General features: G+C 49.5%; 1 protein-coding gene across 2 annotated transcripts in view; it reads right to left on the bottom strand.

Moving 5' to 3' along the window:
- The window catches only part of HVCN1 (hydrogen voltage gated channel 1), a 40,320-nt gene extending 19,977 nt beyond the window's left edge, over positions 1 to 20,343 (bottom strand). Inside the window, exons 1-3 of one of the 2 annotated variants that reach the window (XM_033220624.1) lie at positions 20,215 to 20,343; positions 19,756 to 19,839; positions 14,749 to 14,788 (exon numbers count right to left, since the gene is read on the bottom strand). In XM_033220624.1, coding sequence (XP_033076515.1) covers positions 14,749 to 14,769 — 21 coding nt within the window. In that variant the 5' untranslated portion in view covers positions 14,770 to 14,788; positions 19,756 to 19,839; positions 20,215 to 20,343. Of the gene's footprint in view, positions 1 to 9,400; positions 9,513 to 14,748; positions 14,789 to 19,755; positions 19,840 to 20,214 lie in introns of those variants that run through there. The other variant, XM_033220625.1, reaches the window with a different exon arrangement.
- Between the last annotated feature and the right edge of the window lie 4,054 nt (positions 20,344 to 24,397).

The raw sequence follows: 24,397 nt of genomic DNA, 5'->3' as shown, positions 1-24,397 counted from the left end.
GTGGCTGCCCTCCTCAGCCTCCTGTACCATGTCCCTGCCCCACACCAGGAGTCCTGGTGACCTCAGCCCTGACCCTGTCCTCGGGCCGGTGACTCTCTCTCTTTGGGGGTCTTAGCACGCCTGTGTTTTCGGTGCAGTTCACTTTCAAATCAAAGACTCCAATCTGATGTTCAAGATCCTGCTGGGTCATTGGTTTGCTATGACCCACTTGAACTGATTTCGTACCTTTCTCTCCCAGTCCACTCCTCCTGCCACATCCCCTAGGGCATGCTGCCACTTCCACCTGGCTGCCCAGGCCAAGAACAGAAAATCATCCTCAGCTCCTCCCTCTCCCTCACACCCTATCGGTTTCAATTCCTGAGCCCGGCTGGCACTCCATCGTCCCCTCTTCCTCCCCAGAGCCTGCCCTGACCCTCCCTCCACCTCCCGGTGGCCAGGGTCCTCCTTCTCCAATGCCAACCTGACTGTGTTCCTGCTGTGCAGTGATCCCCACGCCCACAACTGCCTTTGGGATCAAGTCCCAGCTCTCTTGGCTTCCCCAGACCCTGGTCTCCCTGCCAGCCTTATTCCTTCCTAGCACCCTGCCTCTGCCACCCTCCAGCCACATGGAACTTGTAATTCTAGAGTGGACCATGCTCTCTTGCTTCCAGGACTCTGCATGGCCTGTCTCCATCCCATCCATCTTCCAGGTCTTATACCTAGATTTTACCTTTCCTGGGAGGCCTTCCTTAATTTTCCCTCACCCCATTTGGGGTGTACGTCACACCATCTTAACAACTACTGGGACACTGTCCCCACTACACTGGGTTGCAAATGTTGGGAGGGCAGAGACTCTTCTTCAGTCACAGGGAGAGGCTCAAGAAATGGTTAAGAGGCTGGGCATGGTGGCGCATGCCTGTAATCCTAGCACTTTGGGAGGCCGAGGCGGGCAGATCACCTGATGTCAGGAGCTGGAGACCAGCCTGACCAACAGGGTGAAACCCCATCTCTACTAAAAATACAAAAATTAGCCGGGTGTGGTGGCGCATGCCTTTAGTCCCAGCTACTTGGGAGGCTGAGGCTGCAGTGAGCCAAGATCGTGCCACTGCACTCCAGTCTGGGTGACAGAGCGAGACTCCATCTCAAAAAAAAAAATAAAAAAATTAAAAAAATAAAAAAAAAAGAAATGGTTAATAAACGAATGAATTAACAAAATCTTAGGCACTGCTCCTTCAGGGTAAACATATTGCTGACCTCTCTTACAGGTATTAGACCAGAAAAACTACCACTTGGGAGAGAAGGGAAAGTGAAGACAGACCTAGAAGCGAAGGAGAGAAAAGCATTTTGTGGATGCCTATTTTCACAGGCTCGGAAGCTGCCATCTGTGGGAGGGGGAAAGTCCCTAGTTCATTGTTATCCAACAATCGGAGAAAAAGGTACTTTTTAAGAAAGTCAGCCAACTCCCAATTCCCATGGCCTGATGTCCCTTCAGTTTCTAGTTCCCTGTTCCCTCCCAGAGCTATTTTTGGGGACTTGATTTGCATATTAACTACCACCCTCACCCCAAAATGGCAGCAACGTGTATTACTATGGTTGCTTATTTCATCACATCTCATATCATCTCCGCATGCTGCTAACTTCTTTCTACGCACTATTTCATTTCAACTCCTAACAACCCTGAGGTTGAGGCCATCCTTTAGGGTCCTGGTGATGGGGGGCCTTGTCCAAGGTCACACACTGTGGGGAACTGGAAAAGCAGGATCTGCCCCTGGGCTCCATGACTTGGAGACTATGTTCTAGAAAACACAGCTGACAGAAAGCCAGGCAGCCAGCGACCAGAGAGCCACCTGCTCAGAGGGTAGAGTAGGTGGAATTGTGCACACCCCCCCCAACAATTCCTATCCCCCTGGAACCTTAGAATGTGACCTTATTTGGAATGTAGGTCTTTGCAGATGTAACTAAAGATGTTAAGATGAAATCATACTGGATTTAGGGAATGCCCTAAATCCGGTGACTGGTGTCCTTATAAAAAGAGAAAAGGGGCTGGGCACATTATTAGCTCACGCCTGTAATCCCAGCACTTTGGGAGGCCGAGGTGGGTGGACCACTTGAGGTCACGAGTTCAAGACCAGCGTGGCCAACACGGCGAAACCCCGTCTCTACTAAAAGTACAAAAATTGGCCGGGCGCAGTGGCTCACGCCTGTAATCCCAGCACTTTGGGAGGCCAGGGTGGGCAGATCGCCTGAGATCAGGAGTTCGAGACTAGCCTGGCCAACACAGTGAAAACCTGTCTCTACTAAAAATACAAAAATTAGCTGGGCGTGGTGGTGGGCACCTGTAATCCTAGCTACTCAGGAGGCTGAAGCAGGAGAATCGCTTGAACTCAAGAGGCTGCAGTGAGCCGAGATCATGCCACTGCACTCCAGCCAGGGCATCAGAGCAAGACTCTGTGTCAAAAATAATAATAAAATAATAATTAAAAATAAATAAAATAATTAGCCAGGCGTGGTGGCAGGTGCCTGTAATCCTAGCTACTGAGGAGGTTGCAGTGAGCCAAGATCATGCTATTGCACTCCAGCCTGGGAGGCTGAATGAGACTTGGTCTCCAAAAAAAAAAAAAAGAAAAGGACACGTCGAGAGTAAGGTCACGTGAAGGTCAGAGTGCTATGCCCACAAGCCAAAGACTGCCAGCAACACCAGAGGCTGGGATGGAGGCCTGGGATAGATCTTCCCATCCCAAAGCCTCCAGAAGCCAGTCCTGCCAACACCTCGAGTTTGGGCTTCTGGTTTTTGGAACTGGTGAGAATAAGTTCCTGTTGTTGAAGCCGCCAGTTTGTAGCAATTTGTTACAGTAGTCACAGGAAACCAGGACAGAGGACATGTGCCCGAGTTAGCCAGGGTAGTCTGTAGGCCAAGTACTGTCTTTCCCTTTATGTTTCTGGGCCACACATTTGTCCTGGACTCCAAGAAGAAAGCTGACTTCTTCAGGGCCCAAAACCATTTGGAGAAAGCCTGATTCTGCAGCCAACAGCAGCGACAGCTGCTCCTTTTACTCAGAGCTCACTGATCACACCACCTGCTGTTGCTTGATACTTTTAACCTGCCTAAGTAGTAGGCAGGGCGGGTAGGTGCAGTCTCTCCATTTTGCAGAAGGGGAAACTGAGGCCTGGGGAGGCGAGACCACTTGCCTGAAGTCACACCGTGCCACACACTGTGGCAGGGTGACAGAAGCAGAGGGAAGTGGGCACTCCTGTATGCCAGCTGTTGGGCATGTAAATGGGTGTACCCTTCCTAGGAGGGTAACAGGGCAGTTCCTTTCATCTTTTGAAAAAAATATTTGAGTCTCTCTGATGTTCCAGCCTTGGGGACAAAGGAGGGGACTGGCCCTAAACCAATTTATATCAAAATTTTATTTCCTTTTTATTGAGATGTGATCTCATTTTGTTGTCCAGGCTGGAGTGCAGCCTCAAACTCCTGGGCTCAAGCAATCCTCCCGCCTCAGCCTCCCAAGTAGCTAGGACTACAGGTGCGTGCCACCATGGCTACCTTATTTTCTATCAACATTTAAAATGCCCTTATCGCCTGACTTGACAAGAGACTCCCACGTGCACACGGGTGCTCGCTCCAGTCCTGCTTCAATAGGCCAAAACTAGAAACCACCTCAAAGTCTGTTGCCCAGGATGCCATGGAAGACCCAAACCACAGAGCACCACGCCACTGTGTGGCCGGCCTGCAGACCTCATGCACCAACAGGGAAAGGGGTCCTCAATCTACATTTATGGGAAAACTGACAAAATCAGCCCCAACTCCCAGGAGGAGAGAGTGGGTTGGAGGGTGAAACTTTGCATTTTTTTTCTAATAGGTTTGGCTGATACCAAACCTATTAGATATGATTTGGTTTGGCTGTGTCCCCACCCAAATCTCAACTTGAATTATATCTCCCAGAATTCCCATGAGTTGTGGGAGGGACCCAGGGGGAGGTAATTGAATCACGGGGGCCAGTCTTTCCCATGTGATTCTCGTGATAGTGAACCAGTTTCACAAGATCTGATGGGTTTATCAGGGGTTTCTGCTTTTGCTTCTAATTTTCTCTTGCTGCCACCATGTAAGAAGTGCCTTTCGCCTCTGCCATGATTCTGAGGCCTCCCCAGCCATGTGGAACTGTAAGTCCAATTAAACCTCTTTCTTCCTAGTCTCAGGTATGTCTTTATCAGCAGTGTGAAAACTAATACAGTAAATTGGTACCAGTAGAGTGGGACATTGCTGAAAAGATATCCGAAAATGTGGAACCAACTTTGGAACTGGGTATCAGGCAGAAGTTGGAATAGTTTGGAGGGCTCAGAAGACGACAGGAAAATGTGGGAAAGTGTGGAACTTCCTGGAGACTTGTAAATGACTTTGCCCAAAACGCTGATAGTGATCTGGACAATAAGGTCCAGGCTGAGGTAGTCTCAGATGGAGATGAGGAACTTTTTGGCAACTGGAGTAAAGGTGACTTTTGGTATGTTTTAGCAAAGAGCTGGCAGCATTTTGCCCCTGCCATAGAGATTTGTGGAGCTTTGAACTTGAGAAAGATGATTTCAGGTATCTGGCAGAAGAAATTTCTAAGCAGCAAAGCATTCAATGCCTGCTGTTAAAGGCATTCAGTTGCATAAGGGAAGCAAAGCATAAAAGTTTGGAAAATTTGCAGCCTGATGTGATAGAAAAGAAAAACCCATTTTCTGAGGAGAAATTCAAGCCAGCTACAGAAATTTGCATAAGTAGCAGGGAGCCTAATGTTAACCACCAGGACCTTGGGAAAAAGTCTCCAGGCCATGTCAGAGACCTTCACAGTGACCCCTCCCATCACAGGCCCGGAGGCCCAAGAGAAAAAATGGTTTCATGGGCCTAGGGACTTGGTGCCCTGTGTCCAGCTGCTCCAGCTATAGCTGAAAGGGGTCAACGTACAGCTCAGGCTGTGGCTTCAGAGGGTGGAAGCCCCAAGCTTTGGCAGCTTCCACGTGGTGTTGAGCCTGCAGATGCACAGAAGTCAAGAATTGAGGTTTGGGAACCTCTGCCTTGATTTCAGAAGATGTTTGGAAACGCCTAGATGCCCAGCCAAAAATTTGCTGCAGGGGCAGGGCCCTCATTGAGAGCCTCTGCTAGGGCAGCGCGGAAGGGAAATGTGGGGTGGGAGCACCTTCTGGGGCATCACCTAGTAGAGTTGTGAAAACAGGGCCACAGTCCTCCAGACCCCAGAATTGTAGATCCACCGATAGCTTGCACCATGTACCTGGAAAAGTCACAGACACTCAACCTCAGCCCACGAAAGCAGCCAGAAGGTGGGTTATAACCTGCAAAACCACAGGGGCGGGGCTGCCCAAGACTATGGGAACCTACCTCTTGCATCAGCCTGACTTGGATGTGAGACATGGAGGCAAAGGAGATCATTTTGAAGCCTTAGAATTTGACTGCCCTGCTGGATTTCAAACTTACATGGACCTTGTACCTCCTTTGTTTTGGCCAATTTCTCCCATTAGGAACAGCTGTATTTACTCAATACCTGTACCCCCATTGCATCTAGGAAGTAACTAGCTTGCTTTTGATTTTTACAGGCTCATAGGCAAAAGGACTTGCCTTGTCTCAGATGAGACTTTGGACTGTGGACTTTTGGGTTAATGCTGAAATGAGTTAAGACTTTGGGGGACTGTTAGGAAGGAGTGATTGGTTTCAAAATGTGAGGACATGAGATTTGGAGGGGTCAGGGGCAGAATGATGTAGTTTGGCTATGTCCCCACCCAAATCTCAACTTGAATTGTATCTTCCAGAATTCCCATGTGTTGTGGGAGGGACCCAGGGGGAGGTAATAGAATCATGGGGGCCAGGCCGGGCGCCGTGGCTCAAGCCTGTAATCCCAGCACTTTGGGAGGCCGAGACGGGCGGATCACGAGGTCAGGAGTTTGAGACCATCCTGGCTAACACGGTGAAACCCCGTCTCTACTGAAAAATACAAAAAAGCTAGCCGGGCGAGGTGGCGGGCGCCTGTATTCCCAGCTACTCGGGAGGCTGAGGCAGGAGAATGGCGTAAACCCGGGAGGTGGAGCTTGCAGTGAGCTGAGATCCGGCCACTGCACTCCAGCCCGGGCGACAGAGCAAGACTCCGTCTCAAAAAAAAAAAAAAAAAAAAGAATCCTGGGGGCCAATCTTTCCCACGCTATTCTTTTGATAGAGAATAAGTCTCACAAGATCTGATGGGTTTATCAGGGTTTCTGCTTTTGCTTCTCTCTCATCATTGCTGCCACCATGTAAGTGCCTTTTTTCTCCTGCCATGATTCTGAGCCCTTGCCAGCCATGTGGAACTATAAGTCCAATTAAACCTCTTTTTCTTTCCAGTCTCAGGTATGTTTTTATCAGCAGCATGAAAACAAATACAACATTTATCTCTAAGAAACTGCCATTTTTGGAGTGAGATCCAGCCTGCAGGGAGTTAAGTGGTGAATGAAGTATTTAGGGGGGTGGGAAGAGAAGGAACCAATATACTCATAACTGGAATCCCTGAATAAGGAAATTAGATTAATAGGCTAGAACAACGATATAATTCAAGAAAACTTTTCTGATATAAAAGAGGACTTAAAAATGCCATTGTTGTAGATAAAAACTAGAAGAAATGGACAATTTCATATGATCCAACCTAATATATACCTGTTTGCTGTTCTATTATGCTATACATATATTCATGTAGAGTCGTTAAAAAAACAAACACAAGGCTGGGTGCAGTAGCTCATACCTGTAATCCCAGCGCTTTGGGAGGCCAAGGCTGGTGGATCACCTGAGGTCAGGAGTTCAGGACCAGCCTGGCCAACATGGGGAAACCCCATCTCTACTAAAAATACAAAAATTAGCCAGGCGTGGTGGCACGTGCCTGTAGTCCCAGCTACTTGGGAGTCTGAGGCAGTGGAATCACTCAAACCTGGGAGGCAGAGGTTGCAGTGAGCCGAGATCGCGCCACTGCACTCCAGCCTGGGTGACAGGGCGAGACTCCACCTCAAAATAAACAAAAAAACATAAAATCATAAGTAAGTGATAAAGCCAGCACAGGAACTCAAGTCCACCAGCTTTGTTCTTTCCTCTGCCAATACGGAGAAAAAAATAGCAGAAAAGCTGATTTTTTTTTTTTTTTTTTTTTTGAGGCGGAGTCTCGCTCTGTCGCCCAGGCTGGAGTGCAGTGGCCGGATCTCAGCTCACTGCAAGCTCCGCCTCCCGGGTTTACGCCATTCTCCTGCCTCAGCCTCCCCAGTAGCTGGGACTACAGGCGCCCGCCATCTCGCCCGGCTAGTTTTTGTATTTTTAGTAGAGACGGGGTTTCACCGTGTTAGCCAGGATGGTCTCGATCTCCTGACCTCGTGATCCGCCCGTCTCGGCCTCCCAAAGTGCTGGGATTACAGGCTTGAGCCACCGCGCCCGGCCTGATTTTTTTTCTTTTAAGTAACAAAAATGATATTTTAAGAGATGGGACTGGGAGTGGTGACTCATGCCTGTAATCCCAGCACTTTGGGAGGCTGAGGCAGGTGGCTGGCTTGAGCCCAGGAGTTCAAGACCAGCCTGGCCAACATGGTGAAACTCTCTCTCTACTAAAAATACAAAAATTAGGTGGGGGTGGGGGTGGTGCATGCCTATAATCCCAGCTACTTGGGAGGCTGAGGCATGAGAATCGCTTGAACCTGGGAGACGGAGGTTGCAGTGAGCTGAGATCAAGCCATTGCACTCCAGCCAGGACAACAGAGCAAGATTCTGTCTCAATAATAATAATAATAAAATAAATAAGAGATGGGATCAAGGTTCTGAGATACAGTCTTACCTCCCTTAGCAGTGGAGCAAACTGAGGCCTGCAACATGGTAACCACCACCTGTCAGTGGACAGTCCATAGACTTGCAGCCAGGTGTGCTGCTTCCTGGACCAGGGTCTTAACACCACGCAGGCAGGGCCAGGGCAGTTGTCGCTTGTCCTAGCTTCACTCACCCTCCTCTATAGCCCTATCCAGCACTAAGCCTGGTGCATTTCGGCAACTAAGTGACCGCTGATCTGCCACCTACTTCCCCCACCCTCTGCTACTGCCCTGGCCAACCCCCCGCCTCACTTGGAGGCTGTCGCAGCTCCTCTCTGCTCTCTCCTTCCCTACTGCATTCTCTATCAGCTGCAGGAGAGCATCCCTCCAAGCATGACTACATCACTCCCCATGCAGAAAAGGGCCAGCCCAGTGGGCCTGAGGCTGCCTTCCTCAGACAGGCCTGCCTAGCCTCCACTAGCATCTGGGAATGTGGACTTCTGGAAAATTCCCACCATTCCCTGATAAGAGCAGCTCACTGTGCCTGGACTGCTTGTGGAAACAGCATGGTTTATGCTGAACTCCTACTTTCCTTTGGAGAGTCTGGAACTTTTCTAAGTGCCTGGTAGAGGGTGCCTCTGTGCCCAGCTCCAGTGAAAACTCTGGGCATTGGGTCTCTAAGGAACTGCTCTGCTCGCAAACACTTCACACATCTTGTCACAGCTCCCTGCTGGAGGAATTGTGACCCCTAGGACCTCTGCCTCCAACCCAGGAGAGGGCTCTGGAAGCTTGCGCCAGGTTTCTTCTGAACTTCACCCCACGTGCCTTTTCCCTTTACTGATTTTAATTTCAATCCTTTCATGGCAATTAATCTGCACCAGGAGCGCATCTGCATGCGAGTCCCACAGGTCCTCCTAGTGAGTCACTGATGCTGGGCACAGGGTCTCGGGGACCCTGACACACTCCCTTATTTAAAACTTTTGGCTGGGTGCAGTCACTCACATCTGTAATCCTTGCACTTTGGGAGGCAGAGGAGGGATGATCCCTGAGTTCAGGAGTTCAAGACCAGCCTGGACAACAGAGTGAGACCCCCGTCTCTACAAAAAAATCTAAAAGTTAACCAGGTGTGGTGGTGCTCACCTGTAGTCGCAGTTACTTGGGAGACTAACAGAGGGGGATCGCTTGAGCCCAGAATGTCGAGGCTGCAGTAAGCCATGATCGTGTCACTGTACTCCAGCCTGGGTGATAGAGCGAGACCTTGTCTCTTTAAAAAAAAAAAAAAAGAGGCACCAATGCCTTCCAGAAGTTCACTCCTGTTTGCACACTGTTGCCTCTATCTGCCCAGCTGACCTTCCCTCTCACTTCTCTCCCCACTCTGGCCATATTGTCTCCTTTGAGTCTTTCATACTTGGCTGGTTTCTCCAACCACAGGGCCTTTGCACACGTGACTTCTTTTGCGTAGAATGTGCAACCCCCTCTCACCCTGTCCTCTATCTTCTTCTTCGTCCCAGCTCTCAGGAGCTGGCCAGGCCTTCCCCATCACACTCTCATGTGGCCCAACTGTTCACAGCATGACCTCTGTGCCTGGCAGACCACAGGCTCCTGCTGAACATACCTCCTGGATGGTGGAAGCTGGAATGAAACCCCTGAGCAAATCTCTTCTCTGTGGGGAGGCAAGAGGACTCCAAGCAGCAGGCTCAGTTGCCCCAGCACTTCTCCACTCCAGCCCCGGGGGATCTGTGTTCTGAGGAAGGCCTATTTTTAAAATCAGGGAAGTCTTTAAATAAGTGTAGAAACTTTTCCTTCTCTAGGGTGGGGAGGAAGTCCCCTGAGGTTCATGAAAACCACCATCGTGACAGCTGATCAGCTCTGGCAGGAGCGGCTGCTTACAGGCTGAGGGGTCTAGCTGGTGGCCCAGATCCCCCTATAGCCATGGTCCCCAACTCTCTCCTTTTTCTGTAGGGTTAGGAACCCTCCTGCCTTGATAGATGAGCCACTCAGCCTGGTGAGATGATGGCAGGGCTGCATGCAGACTATATAGGACATATTTACAGGAGTGGGAACTGTAATCATTGCAACTATCCCTAGAATACCTGCTATTTAATATTTTCTGAGCTCTGTGCAAAGACCTTCATTAACATACCATAACAAGCCCATGGGGTAGGCACTGCAATGTCTCTGTTTATGGATGAGGAGACTGAGAACAGAGATGCCAGTGACTTGCCCCAGGTCACACAGCCAGTGAGAAGCAAGGCTAGGATTCCAACCCAGGCTGCCCAGCCCAGGGCCCCCTCCTCCTGCAGGACCCCTCATGAACACTGCCCAGCCCTGCACCTTCCTCACAGCCGGCGAAGCCCCGTGCTGGGAAGGGAGTTTGGAGCGGTGTTTCTCAATAAGAAATCACGTTTCATACCCTGCCTGTCAGTACACACTGACTTGTGTACACACATTCTATAACTAGCTCTAAAGTTACTATGTGAGGAGATCTTATTTTCCATTTCGTTCTGTTTACTTTTCTTTTCTTTTTTTCTTTTTTTGGAGACAGGGTCTCACTCTGCCACCCAGGCTTGAGGGCAGTGGCATGATTAGGACTCACTGCAGCTTCAACCTCCCGGGCTGAAGAGATCCTCCCACCTCAGCCCCAGAAGTAGCTGAAACTACAGGCGTGCACCACCACGCCTGGCTAATTTTTTGTATTTTTAGTAGAGATGGGGTTTCTCCATGTTACCCAGGCTGGTCTCAAACTCCTGACCTCAAGTGATCCACCTTCCTCGGCCTCCCAAAGTGCTGGGATTACAGGTGTGAGCCAATGCACCCGGCCCTATTTCATTTCTTAAAAGGTCGATTATAGCCCACTCAATGGATTTCAGGACCCGCCAATGGGTTGAGTTTAAAGACACAGTTCTAGGGGGACACACTCTGCCTATTTCCCTGGGAATGACTGAGAGGGGAGTCTGGTCCCAGCCTGTGACATCAGTCATGTCAACCAGGAGCAGGGACTGTGCAATTTGTTTTACAAAAGTGTAGAAAGAAAAAAGAAAAAGTTACCCAGGTAGAAATGTAGAGCTGCCACCCATGTGACTAGGTCGCCTGAGCCAATGTCTAGTGATGCTTTGGCCATGGAAACCACAGGACACACAGCTCAGCTATTTCTCTTTCCTCCTTCTGCAGAGGGAGGGGCTCCCCAGGCGAGGCTGCATGTTGGAATCACCCGGCAGCTTTAAGGCACCCCAAAACCTGAGTCCTGGGCTCAGAGCTTCCAATTCAACCCATCTGGGTGTGGTCTGGGTACTGGGGTGGTCGATGTGCAGCCGAGGTGAGTAAGGAACCCCAGCTGCACCGGGGGTTTCTGCATGCCTCACACGAAATGAGCCCAGTAGTTGCAGGGATTTCTACACACACCTGGCTCTTAAGTTCCCCAGAGGTGGCTGCTGAGTGCAGTCACCTGTGCTGAGGAACAAGGTCAGCTGATGGCTGAAAAGCGGTTCATCCTTATGACAGAGCCAGCAGCTCCCATGTCTTAAATGCAGGCTGGAGCCAGGCACCCGGCTAAGTGCTTTCCACATGCAATCTTTAACTCTCACCTCCACTCTGTGAGGTAGTGTGATCATTCCCATTTTACAGAAGAGGAAAACTGAGGCTCTGGGAGGTGGAAGCGGGCAGAGAGGGGCTCTGAGGAGGGCTGGTGAGCCTATCTCAGCAGAACTGCAAGCCAGGTCTGCACCATGGCTACAAAACCCCACCAGTCTCTCTCCCAACACAGCTGTTCTCCTCTCAGAAACTAGGAGAGCTAACACTCAAAAAATTATAAAAGCAATCTCATTAAGACAACTTTTTTCCAAAACACAATTAATTCCATAAGGGCAGATCATGAAAAGGAACATGTTCTTCAAACCAGTAAGAGGCTTATTTGCCACAAGTGGTCCTGGCCCTTTCCCCAGCCCCCCAACAATGCCCTCCTGACAACGCCCTCCCAGGCTAGCCTCTGTGTGATGACAAACAGGCTCCAGGCTCCAGGCTGCAGGCCCTGGGGGTTCCCTAAGGTGTGTCCCTGGTCCTGCATTTCAATCTCTACTTCCCTTGTTGTCCCTATGCCCTGGTATGGGCTTCTGACAAGGCCCTCACCCCACCAACTCGTTCCTGCAACCCCCAGCCTCATTTGGAACCCCCAGACTCAAATGCATACCCCCAGTTTGACCTGCTACCTTTTACCCCATGAACAGACCTTTAGCCTTGATCTATTTCTTTTAGTATTACTATTGTGAAAAGAGGAAAAGGGAAATAAATTCATAACAATCCCAGCACACCAAACTTATGTGTCATCTACCTGTCTACCTCGTTCTCTCCCACCTGTCTATATCTTTTACAATTATAATCAAAGACAGTGGGCCAGGTGCGGTGGCTCATGCCTGTAATTCTAGCACTTCGGGAGACTGAGGCAGGTGGATTACTTGAGGCCAGGAGTTTGAGACTAGCCTGGCCAACATGGAGAAACCCTATCTCTACCAAAAATACAAAAAAATTAGCTGGGGATGGTGGTGCACGCCTGTAATTCCAGTTACTAGGGTGGCAGAGGCCCAAGAACCATTTGAACCCAGGAGGCAGAGGTTGCAGTGAGTCAAGATCATGCCACTGCACTCCAGCCTGGAAGACAGAACCAGGCCCTGTCTCAAAAAACAAAACAAAACAAGACAGCAGACAATTTCCTATCTTATTTTTTTTACCATTTTTGCATCAGATTCACACTTGTTCAGAGACCAGGAAACTTACCAAGGAGTCAAATGGTCTCATTATTGCATTTTGCATGTTTTTTAACCATTTTGGATGGTTTTTAATCCAATCCTAAGACCACGTTTTCTCACATTTTAACATCTCTGAAATCCAGCTGGGCCTGACAATTGACCGGTTTCAGGCTTGTGTTATTTTTGATCACAGTAAATGGCAGCACATGCTTGTTTCGCTTTTTTTCTTCATAGTACATAAAATAAGGTGCATCTACAGTGTTGTCTCGTGCTAAGAAACATGGTGCCATAAATTGTACTTTTTATTTTTTATGGGTTCTTTTCCCATAAGTGAGATGACCAGGCTTGAATATGGGAATTTTCAAGATTCTTGATATACATGGTCAAATTTTGTGTCTAGAACAGTGGTATGGGTTAACCCAGTTCCCCGTGCTACGTATGAGTGAGCTGGTTTTATCACAGTCTAATCGGCATTAAGCATTTCTAAATGTTCTTTTTGGTTTGCCTAAATTAATAGGGAACTACAAATGAAGGAAAAGCATGAACAGTTCCCACTTAAGCTTTCTTGCATGCTGACTCTCTCATGGATACCTGGAGCTCCTGGGGCTCCTAACTCTTACAGTTACCGGGGTCATCAATTTGATGAAACACACGATCACCATCATCACCATCCTGTGGTCATTCTGACCCTCACATTTGCTTCTCAGACTCCGCCCCACTCACCCCTGCTGCTGCCCTGAGCTTCCTGCTCTGCCATTGCCAGCTTGGCCTGGCCAGGCCCCCAGAACCTCAAGATGAACAGCTGATGCGAAAGTCAACACTTCCTTTCTACCTCGCCCCCAATCTTCACAACCAATGCCCCCCAAATCCAACAAACTTGTGCCTCAGATATCAAAAACAGTCTATTTCCTACTCGAGATGGCCACAAGATATAGGAGGAAAGCATTTCCTCTGGAGTCAGGCCAGGTTGAAATCCCAATTTCTGTGTTTTTTGGAGACGGAGTTTTGCTCTTGTCACCCAGGATGGAGTGCAATGGCGCGATCTTGGCTCACTGCAGCCTCCGCCTCCCAGGTTCAAGCGATTCTCCTGCCTCAGCCTCCTAAAGCAGCTGGGATTAGAGGTGTGCATCATGATGCCTGGCTAATTTTTGTATTATCAGTAGAGATGGGGTTTCACCATGTTGGCCAGGCTGGTCTCAAATTCCTGACCTCAGGTGATCCACCTGCCTTGGCCTCCCAAAGTGCTGGAATTACAGGCATGAGCCACCGCGCCTCTGCCTCCTAAGCTTAAGCGATTCTCCTGCCTCAGCCTCTCCAGTAGCTGGGATTACAGGTGCATGCCACCATGCCTGGCTAATTTTTGTATTTTTGTAGAGATGGGGTTTTGTCATGTTGACCAGGCTCGTCTTGAACTCCTGACCTCAAGTGATTTGCCCACCTTGGCCTCCCACAGTGCTGGGATTACAGACATGAGCCACCACGCCTGGTGTGAAATCCCATTTCTGCCACTTTCTAGCTGTGTGATCTTGGAGACGTGACTTTACTTCTCTGTGCCCAAGCCCTGTTATGGGCTCAGTACTTGCCTAACATTCTGAGACCATTGTATTATCAAATCTTCCCGACGATCCTTCAAGAACAGGGGTGGTAAATAATCTTTTCACTGTTTTCCAGATAAGGAAACTGAGGCTCAGGGAATTGAAGGCACAGTTATTTTGTGCCTAAGGACACACAGTTATTAACATGCACAGTTCGAGACCAGCCTGACCCACATGGAGAAACCCCATCTCTACTAAAAATACAAAGTTAGCCGGGTGTGGTGGTGCATGCCTGTAATCCCAGCAACTCGGGAGGCTGAGGCAGGAGAATCACTTGAACCTGGGGGACAGAGGTTGCGGTGAGCTGAGATCGCACCATTGCACTCCAGCCTGGGCAACAAGAGTGAAACTCCATCTCAACAACAACAAAAACAAAACAAAACAAAAAAATGCACATAGTTATTAACATGCAGGACTGGGATTCAGAGTCTAATGTGGAATATCAGGCTACCTGGAGGTTTTGTGAAATCCTTTTATAGCTTTTCATCATTGTGATTTTAAATATTTCAGTATAGTGGAAACATCTAAACCGGTGGTTCTCCCTCTCCTGTTTGAAACACCAAACAGAATGATCCTCTCAAGGTTAGGATATCCTCTAATGCTGCAAGACCACAGAATTCATTTACCTTTTCGTCCCGGGTGGCCATGTCCCTGTTGCCTCTGGATCTGAAAAATAAGAAGACATTTGTCCAGATCTATCATCCTGCTGCCATCTACCTTGGTATTTGCTCTGCAATTCTTTCCGACAAATTAGTTTTAAGTTAGTTTAGTTTTAACTGTGCCTGAAATTAGTGTAAAGTACAAAGTGTATGTAGGAGGGTATACACCCTGGATATAGAGCCAAATGAGCTGAAACAGGGACTTTGAGTCCTGTGTACAAACACTTATTTGTACACAAAAGTTCATAGCTTTTCACAGCATTATTCTTAAAAGCCAAAAGGTAGAAACAACGCACTTGTCCATCAACGGATGAATGGACCAACAAAATGGGTCTATCCACACAATGGAACTTTATTCAGCCATACAAAGAAATGAAGGGGGCCAGGTGTGGTGGCTCACACCTGTAATCCCAGCACTTTGGGAGGCCGAGGTGGGTGGATCACCTGAGGTCAGGAGTTTGAGACCAGCCTGGCCAACATGGTGAAACCCCATCTGTACTAAAAATACAAAAATTAGCTGGGCATGGTGGTGGGGACCTGTAATCCCAGCTACTTGGGAGGCTGAGGCAGGAGAATCACTTGAACCCAGGAGGTAGAGGTTGCAGTGAGCTGAGAGCGTGCCACTGCACTCCAGCCTGGGTGACAGAACAAGACTCCATCTAAAAAAAAAAAAAAAAAAAAGAGAGAGAGCCAGAGAGAGTACTGATACATATTACAATGTAGATGAAACTCAAAGATACCATGCTAAGTGAAAAAAGCCAGACATAAAATGTCACATATTGTATGATTCCATTGATATGAAATGTCCAGAACAGGATATGAAATGTCCAGAACAGAACAAGCAGATTGGTGGTTGCCAGGGGCTGGAAGAAGGGAAGAATGGGGAGTGACTGCTTAATGGCTTAGGGGGCTCCCTTGTGGGGTGACAGAAATGTTCTGTGCAGCTAACAAGATATTTTTAAAAAAGAAAAATGATTTAATTTTAATACAAAGAAAAACAATGAAAATATTCTGATAGAGGGTGAAGGCTGCACACTGTGAAACGTACTAAATGCCACTGAATTATTCACTTCAAAACGGTTAACTTTACATCATGTGAATTTCACTCCAATTAAAAAAAGACAGACATTACAGTGTTGGGGTTGCTCTGAAAAGCAGTAAACCTTCTGAACATCCACCACCAGCTACATCAGTGAATGCACCTCTGAGCAGCAGGAGCTGCTAGTGCTGTTTGAGTATTCACATAAGGACGTGGAAAGACGCCAGCCACAGAGCAAGCAGAGGAGTCACATTATGGCAGAGTCTACAGGATGACCTCATCTAAGTCAAAAGAAATACAGATTTTTCTTTTTGGTCTGTAAGGATCACTCTTCGCAGTGGTTATTTTTGGAAGAAAAGGGAGTCATCTGGGTGTGGGGCTTTTCTCTGCTTCTGGGAGGCGTGAACTTTTACAATGAGTAGGTGTTACTTTAAAACATTATTTTTAACATAGGTGATCTATGCATGTAGTAAAAAATTTAAATTATACAAAAAGATATTCTATGACGAGTCAATCTCCCCTCTACCCATTCTCCTTTCCAGAAGCGGTCGCTCTGACCGGTTTCCTATGTCGCCTTCTGGGGTATTCTATGCCCTCATAAGCACATGAGTATACACTCTCCCCCAACCTTCTATTTTTTTTTTCATAAACAAATGTGAACCCACATACTGCTCTGAACCTTATTTCCCTTTAGGGTGTGGTAGGCAAAATAATGCTCCCCCTCAAAGATGCACATGCCCTAATCCCTGAACTTGTATATTACTTTACATAGCAAAAAGGATTTTGCAGATATGATTAAGTTGCAGCTCTCAAGATGGCGGGAATGATTCTGGATTATCCTAGTGGACCCAATGTCATCAGAGGGGTCTTTGATAAGTGGAGGCAGGAGAAAGAAGAGATTGTGAGGACAGAAGCAGAGGCTAGAGTCAGAAAGATCTGAAGATTCGATGCTTTAAAAGATGGAGGATGGGGCCTCAATCCAAGGCATGTGGGCCCTTCTAGAAGTTGGGAAGGCAAGCAGATTGTCTCCCAGAGCCTGCAGCAGCAACACAGCCCTGCCCATACCTTACTTGAGCCCACTGAGACGGATTGCGGACTTTTGACCTCCAGAACTGTAGCATAATAAATGTGTTATCTTAAGCTACCAAGCTTGTGGCCATTTGTTACAGCAGCCACAGAAGACTAACACAGTATCTCGGAGGTGGTTCTATGCCAGTACATCCTGCATGAAGTGCACGCCTTGTCATGGCTGCACAGGAGTCCCCTGCAGGAATGTGTTTAATCTCACTAGTGATGGACACCTACGGTTGTTTCCAATCTCCTCCCACCTCAGTGCTTCAACGAATAACCCTGCAAGGTATGATCTCGGCTCACTGCAACCTCTGTCTCCCAGGTTCAAGCGAATCTCCTGCTTCAGTCTCCTGAGTAGCTGGGATTATAGGTGCCCACCACCATGCTCAGCTAAATTTTGTTTTGTATTTTTAGTAGAGACAGGGTTTTGCCATTGTTAGCCAGGCTGGTCTTGAATTCCTGACCTCAAGCAATCCGCTGCCTCAGCCTCCTAAAGTCCTGGAATTACAGGCATTAGCAACCGTGCCTGGCCTAATTCTAAAAAATTATTTTGAAATAAACTTTCAAGAAAACTTTAAAAAGGTTCTTTCTCTCCCCACAGTTACATGCTGAGGGTGCAAGGGACTCTTAGAGTTTCTCGCTGGTTGACTGGCAGGGCAGCTTCTGGACCTAGCAGAGCTCAGCTTTGTATGTCCCCATACCAGCCCCCTGGGATCCTCAACCTGCTCTCACGAGAGGGGCTCAAGTGGAACCATCACCACAAGAGGAGGTGAAGGGAAGAATTAAGGTACCCTGGAGATTTCCTTCCTTTGCAAGACAGGAACTAGAACTAGCACACATGCAGAGAAACACTCAGCTTCAGCAATTCAAGCAACAGAAAATGTAAAACTACCATGGCCTTCTCCATTAAACTAGCCAAAACAAATAAAAAGGGTAAAACCCAATGCTTGCAGAGCTACAGGGAAACGTGCACGCATTCCTGGAGATGATTTTTCTAAATAGGTACCTGGTCACAAGAGGTAAGTGCCTTCAAAATGATCCCACCCTTGACTTGCACGCCTCAGTTAGGAAACTGTATCTCCAAGAAGTCATTTGATAGCCAAAAACATGCACAATATGGACAATGATATTTATAGCTAAGTTGAATAGCACGGTTAAAACCTGGAAGTGGCTGGCCCTCAACCCTCAAACCCTACTTTAGGGAAAAGCTGAGGAAGGCAGTGGGCTCTTGGGAGGAATGATAATTCTGAGGTCTATGTAGAAACAGGAGAAAAAAGTGCTGTCAAGCAATGAGAAGAAAAATAGGCTGATGGCTGACACATTGCCTGCAACTGTACAAAAGTATCTGTGTCTTTCCTAGGTGCCAGGCACTGATTTCCCAGGTTCTGGGAAATCCAAGGTGAAGAGGCAAGGGCAAGGGCAAGGTCAGGATCCTGGTAGACTGACATGTTACCTGGGAGACAAACAAGGAAGCAAGGAAATATACAAGACAGACCACATCCCCAGCTAAGCACTGGAAAGCCAACCAGCCAGAGTAAGGGGCCAGGGAGCAGGTGGGGTCTCCTTAGGTGGGGTGGTCGGGGACAACGTGACATTTATGGTGTCCCCTGAATTACAAGGGAGTATGTCACAGATTGCAGAGAAGAGCATTCCCGAGAAAAGGAAGAGCATGTGCGCTATGCACAGCCCCTGAGAGAGTGGAGAACTTAGGAGGAGGAGGCTGGGGACAGCAGTGTACAGGACAGTGGCTGGAGAGAAGAATTGAGAATAATCACATAGAGCCTTATCATGGAGAGGGCTTGGCAGGCGATGCTAGGGATTTGGATAGGAGTGAGGGGTCAAGCGTGATGAGAAGGCAAGAGATGCTGGCAGCCTGGACTCAGGGTGGAAGTAGGGGATGGAGGAGTGGCCGGATTCAGGATACACTTTGGGTTAGAACTTGTCGCTGGCCTAGACAGTGGGGAAGGGAGGAGGAGGAGGGTGGTGGATGACAGCTCCCAGGGCCCAAGCCCCAGTGACTAGCAAAGGATCAAGTTTGGGGACAAGAACACTCTGGCTTCCTCCTTCTTGCTAAACCAGTGGCGGGGAGGGCTGGGGGCCACGGAGCAGCTCTGGACCTTGTGCAAACCTCAGCCCAGAGATTTTCAAAACCCTGCCCTTATCAACCTTTCTCTCTGGGGAGTCAGAGCCAGAGAAGTTGCCGCCCCCTCGCCTTGGTCTTACTCAAGCAGCTCCTAGTTGCTGGTGGGGCTGTCCGGAAATCCTGCGGATCTCAGATAGCCCTGAACAACCTGAAGTTAAAGGCGCCCAGGACAGAGAAGTACCCTCAGAGGGGCGCGAAGGAGAGTGGAGCAGGCACTGGAACCATGAACTTTTGGTAGTAACCTGGTGCCAGGGGGCTAAGCCTGTACACCAAGCATCTTATGTCATCTTCTCGGCAATCCTGAGAGGTAGGTACATGCTTAACCTCATGGCACAGATGCGGAAACTGAGGCACAGACAGGCCAAGTCACGTAGCTGAGCCTGCAAGATCCCCCACACCTAGCACTGGTGAGAGTGGTGGGGGCAATGTTCCTGGAGGGAGTTGCAGTGAGGAACCGCTCTCCCCTCTCTGTCTTGGTGTTTCCCCTGGCCCCAACCACGCTCGTTCCTCAGCATCTGTCTCCAACAGGTCGGTGTTTTTAAACTGTTTCCAGGGAAGGGTTTGCTGCCCCGGGGCTCCTCCTTCAGGGATGGCTGGGTCTGCTCACTGCAGCCTTCTCCCGGGACACCCAGCACTGCCTCTGCCCCTACTTCTCTCCCACAATCTCCCAGGAGGGCAGCGGGGCAGGGACGATGCATCCGAGGACTTAGGGGACACAGACCTGGTTGTGAGTTCTGGCTCTGCCTCCTTTGGCTGTGTGACCCAAGGTAAGGGGCTTGGCCTCTCTGCGTCTTGGTTTCTTCACCTGTTAAGAGACGACGATGGTCACCTGCGGCTGCTGCGTGGAGTGTGAAGAACTGAAGGCACCTGGCCCAGGGCGGCGCGCACCACCAACTTTCCGGGATCGGGGGGGTCACTGGGGCCGGCGTCTCCCGCGTCCCCCTCCCCTGGACTCCAGTCCCCGCCGAGAGGAAGCACTGCCCGGCTGCGCCGCCCGCGTTGGGACACGCCAGAGCCGAGGGCAACCGAGGGCTGGGGTCCTGCTGGGGCTCAGCGGCGAGGCCTGGACAGCGGGGATGCGAGGGCGTCCCCTCTTCTCAGAGGAATCGGGCACTGGGGGTCTTGGAGAAAGGGCTGCACGCCAAGCGGGGTACGCCCCCCGCCGGGCCCGAGCACTTACCCGGCGCCCTACCCGCCCGCGGTCACCGCGCGACTGGGAGCCTCGGAGCAGATCCGGCCCGGCCCGCCCCGCCCCTCCCCGTACCAGGCCCCGCCCACGCCCGGGCCGCCCCCGCCCCCGTCCCCGCCCCCACTGCCCGCAGCCCCCCAACCGTCGGCGGGCGTCTAGGCCTCTCGCCGGGTCTCAGCCCCCATTGTCCCTGCCTGTGGTCAGTCCACCCGTTCGTCCCTATCTCCCTCACCCCGACTGCCTCCCGCCCCGCAGGCTGGGCCTGTCCTGGGCCTTCCGCAGTTACAAAGGTCCCACCCGTGGGAGCGAATCGCGGGTCACGAGAATCCTGCCCTGGACCAGCCTAAGGGAAGGGTGGGCGGAGGGAACCACTTCCTTTCTCCTCAGGCTGGAGCGGGGCGAATTCATCCCGCCAACCCCTCTCAAGAAGCTTCTGCTCCATTCCACCGTCTCCGGGCCATACCTGCCTCTGGGTGTCCTGATTCCTTGGGCTCGTCCCCTGCACAGTTTCTGCATGCAGGTGTGGAGGGTGGGCAGCATGCTCTAAGGAGTGAGCAACTTCGCAGCCCTCAGGATTTCTCTTGGTCGGGGGCGCTGAGGCTGCTCATGGGATGGTACTGGCAAGAGCGAACCTTCCCGCGAGCAGCCCCTGCCTGTCCTGGGCTGCCTTGCTCCTGGCCAACTCTGGCGCAGGCCCAGCTCTGAAGTCCCTCCCCTGTGGGCCCTCCCAGTACCCTGTTCACACAGTGGAATCAGTTCTGTTAGCTTCTGTCTTTCCCCAGAGATCATTTGTCCCAAACATCCTGCAGAGCCGTCTTCTGCACACCTCTCCCTTCCGGTTGGGTCGGGGCTGTGGGGAGAGTCTCACCTCCTTGGGGTTGTGTTAGTTTCCTCATGCCGCTGTAACAGATCACCACAAACCTAGTGGCTTAACACAAAAGTGTTATCTTACAGCCCTGGAGGCCAGAAGTCTCAGATGGGTCCTACAGGGCCAGAATCAAGGTGTGGATGGGTCTGTGCCTTCTGGAGGCGCCAAGGTAGTGTGTTCCTTGCCTTTCCGGGCTGGAGAGGTGCCTGTGATCCTTGGCTGCCTCAATCCACCTCTGCCTCCACAGTCACAGCGCCTTCTCCCTTCTAAGGAGCCCTGTGATTATATGGGATCCACCTGGATAATCCAGGCTAATCTCTCCAGCTCAGGATCCTTCGTGTAGTCACATGTGCAAATTCCCCTTTGTCACTTAAGGCAACATACAGGTTTTGGGGGGTTAGGATGTGGATATCTTGGTAGGGGGGTGCATTCTTCTGCCTCCCATAGGGGTATTGTTTCCACGGCTTCAACTGACTCGGCCTTCCTCAATTCTGCTGGGCTTTCTTTTCTTTTTTATTTTTTTGAGATGGAGTCTCACTGTGTCGCCCAGCCTGGAGTGCAGTGATGGGATCTTGGCTCACTGCAACCTCCGCCTCCCGGGTTCAAGCAATTCTCCTGCCTCAAGCCTCCCCAGTAGCTGTGATTACAGGCCAGCATCACCATGCCCGACTAATTTTTGTATTTTTAGTAGAGCCGGGGTTTCACTATGTGGGTCAGACTGGTCTCGAATTCCTGACCTCAAGTGATCTGCCTGCCTTGGCCTCCCAAGGTGCTGGGATTACAGGCATGAGCCACTGCACCTGGCAACATTCTCACTCTGTGGCCCAGGCTGGAGTGCAATGGCACGATCTTGGTTCACTGCAACCTCTGCCTCCTGAGTTCAAGCAATTCTCCTGCCTCAGCCTCCCGAGTAGCTGGGATTACAGGTGCCCACCACCATGCCTGGCTAATTTTTGTATTTTTAGTAGAGACGCAGTTTCTCCATGTTGGTCAGTCTGGTCTTGAACTTCTGACCTCAAGTGATCTGCCTGCCTCGGCCTCCCAAAATGCTGGGATTACAGGCATGAGACACCATGCCTGGCCTGCAGCAGGCTTTCTTAAAAATATTTTGGTCAGATCTCCTGACTTCTCAGTCATGTATGATTACAACAGTCCTATGCTAGTTCCTAAGGCATAGTCTGGTCCATTTTCAACTTCAACTTCCTTATATTTTATTAATAATTCTCCTCCTCCTCCAGGGCCAGCTCGACAGACTAGAGAGGATGTGGGAACTGCTCCCGACAGCCCCTCCTCTGTGTTCACTCCCCTCTGGTTGAGGAAGGGAAAAGGGAACAAGTACCTTGTCCCCTAGTTGCACACCTGGAAGTTGCAGTCCTCTGTCTTTACATCTGGTCTTGCCTGTAGTTAGACCCTTAGTGTAGACAGGTGGTGAACTCAGCAGGCCCTGCTAAGGCAAGGCAAGGCTCAAACCCTGGCCTGGCTCAATCCTCTGGCTGCCTTCCCCCATCCCTTCCCCTACAGAGGCATCTCTCAGTCTTCTCCCCGGGTACTTGCCTCTGCTTCGCATTGCAGTGGCCCTGAGAAAGTCTGCAGCTCCCAACCTTACTGATGGCCTGGAACATGGGGCCACCAGCAGGGACCTATGTCCATACTTTTTGGGAACCAGGATCCCAAAGGAGCACTTCAGCAAGTCTGGAGAATTTGGTGATGTTCTCAGCATTGTCGTGTTCACTGAAATCCTGCTACTGCTCAGACATTTCAGTGGACAGGAAAAGATCTCAAATGTGTTACATTGTTATCCCCAGGCACAGGATTTGACCTGTAGTAGGTACTTTACATTCCTATTGCATAAATTAATGAGTATTGAGCATAGTAAGATTGGGGTGCCCTCCATCATTGCTACTATTCAATATTTCATTAATGATCTCAGTCAATGCAATAAGACAAGAAAAAAGAAATACAAAGATTGAAAAGAGAAAGACTATAATTTGCAATCGATGTGATTGTCTACCTAGAAAATCCAAAAGACCTAACAGACTAACACATGACCACCTACCGTGTGGTAGGCCCTTTCAAGCTACCAAGTGTAAGGTGAAGGAACAGCCTTTGTTCTTACTGAGCTCCCATTTTAGTTGGGAAAGTGGGGCCAACAATACTTAGGGCAGAAGGCTGGGCACGGTGGCTCACACCTGTAGTCTGAGCACTTTGGGAAGCTAAGGTGGGAGGATTGCTTGAGCCCAGGAGTTCAAGATGAGCCCTGGTGACAGAACAAGACCCCATTTCTACAAAAAAAAATATTTAAAAAAATTAGCTGGGCATGGTGGTGTGCCACTGCAGTCCCAACTACTCAAGAGGCTGAGGTGGGAGAATCCCTTGAGCCCAGGAGTTCGAGGCTGCAGTGAGCTATGGTTGCACCACAGCACTCCAGCCTTGGTGACAGAGCAAGAGAGCAAGACTCTATCTCTAAAAGAAAAAAAAAAAAAAAAGAAAAACCTTAGGGAAGAATAACCCAAGGTCCACAAAAAGAATCCAGGAGGTCTATGAACTTGGGTGGGAAAAAAATTGGTTTTATTTTCATTAACCTCTAACTGAAATGTATTATTACTTTGTTTGTTTAGAGACAGGGTCTCACTTTGTTGCTCAGGCTGGAATGCAGTGGCTCGAGCACAACTCACTGCAGCCTCAAACTCCCAGGCTCAAGTGATACCCCTGCCTCAGGCTCCCAAGTAGCTGGGACTACAGGCACATGCTACTGTACCTAGCTAATTTATTATTTATTTATTTTTATTTTTTGTAGAGATGGGATCTTGCTTTGTTTCACAGGCTGTTCTCAAATTCAAGCAATCCTCCCGCCTCAGCATCCCCCAATTTTTTTTTTAAATTGGAATAATAGATGTGAGCCACTGGCCTTTAACTGAAATTTAATATTTCCTTCAATTATGAATGTATGTAACAAATTACAGTTGCATTAAAAATATCACTAACTGGCTGGGCGTGGTGGCTCATGCCTGTCATCCCAGCACTTTGGGAGGCCGAGGTGGGTGGATCACCTGAGGTCAGGAGTTTTGAGACCAGCCTGGCCAACATGGTGAAACCCTGTCTCTACTAAAAAAATACAAAATTAACTGGGTATGGTGGTGCGTGCCTGTAATCCCAGCTACTTGGGAGGCTGAGGCAGGAGAATAGCTTGAACTTAGGAGGTGGAGGTTGCAGTGAACTGAGATCACGCCACTGCACTCCAGCCTGGGCAACAAGAGCAAAATTCCATCTCAAAAAAAAAAACAAAAAACAACAACAAAAAAAACC

The sequence above is a fragment of the Trachypithecus francoisi genome, unplaced genomic scaffold (genome assembly GCF_009764315.1).
Source record: "Trachypithecus francoisi isolate TF-2019V2 unplaced genomic scaffold, Tfra_2.0 Lachesis_group11, whole genome shotgun sequence".
In the NCBI taxonomy this organism is placed as follows: Eukaryota; Metazoa; Chordata; class Mammalia; order Primates; family Cercopithecidae; genus Trachypithecus; species Trachypithecus francoisi.
The sequence above is the reverse complement of the archived record's forward strand: the minus strand, read 5'-3'. Positions and strand labels throughout refer to the sequence as shown.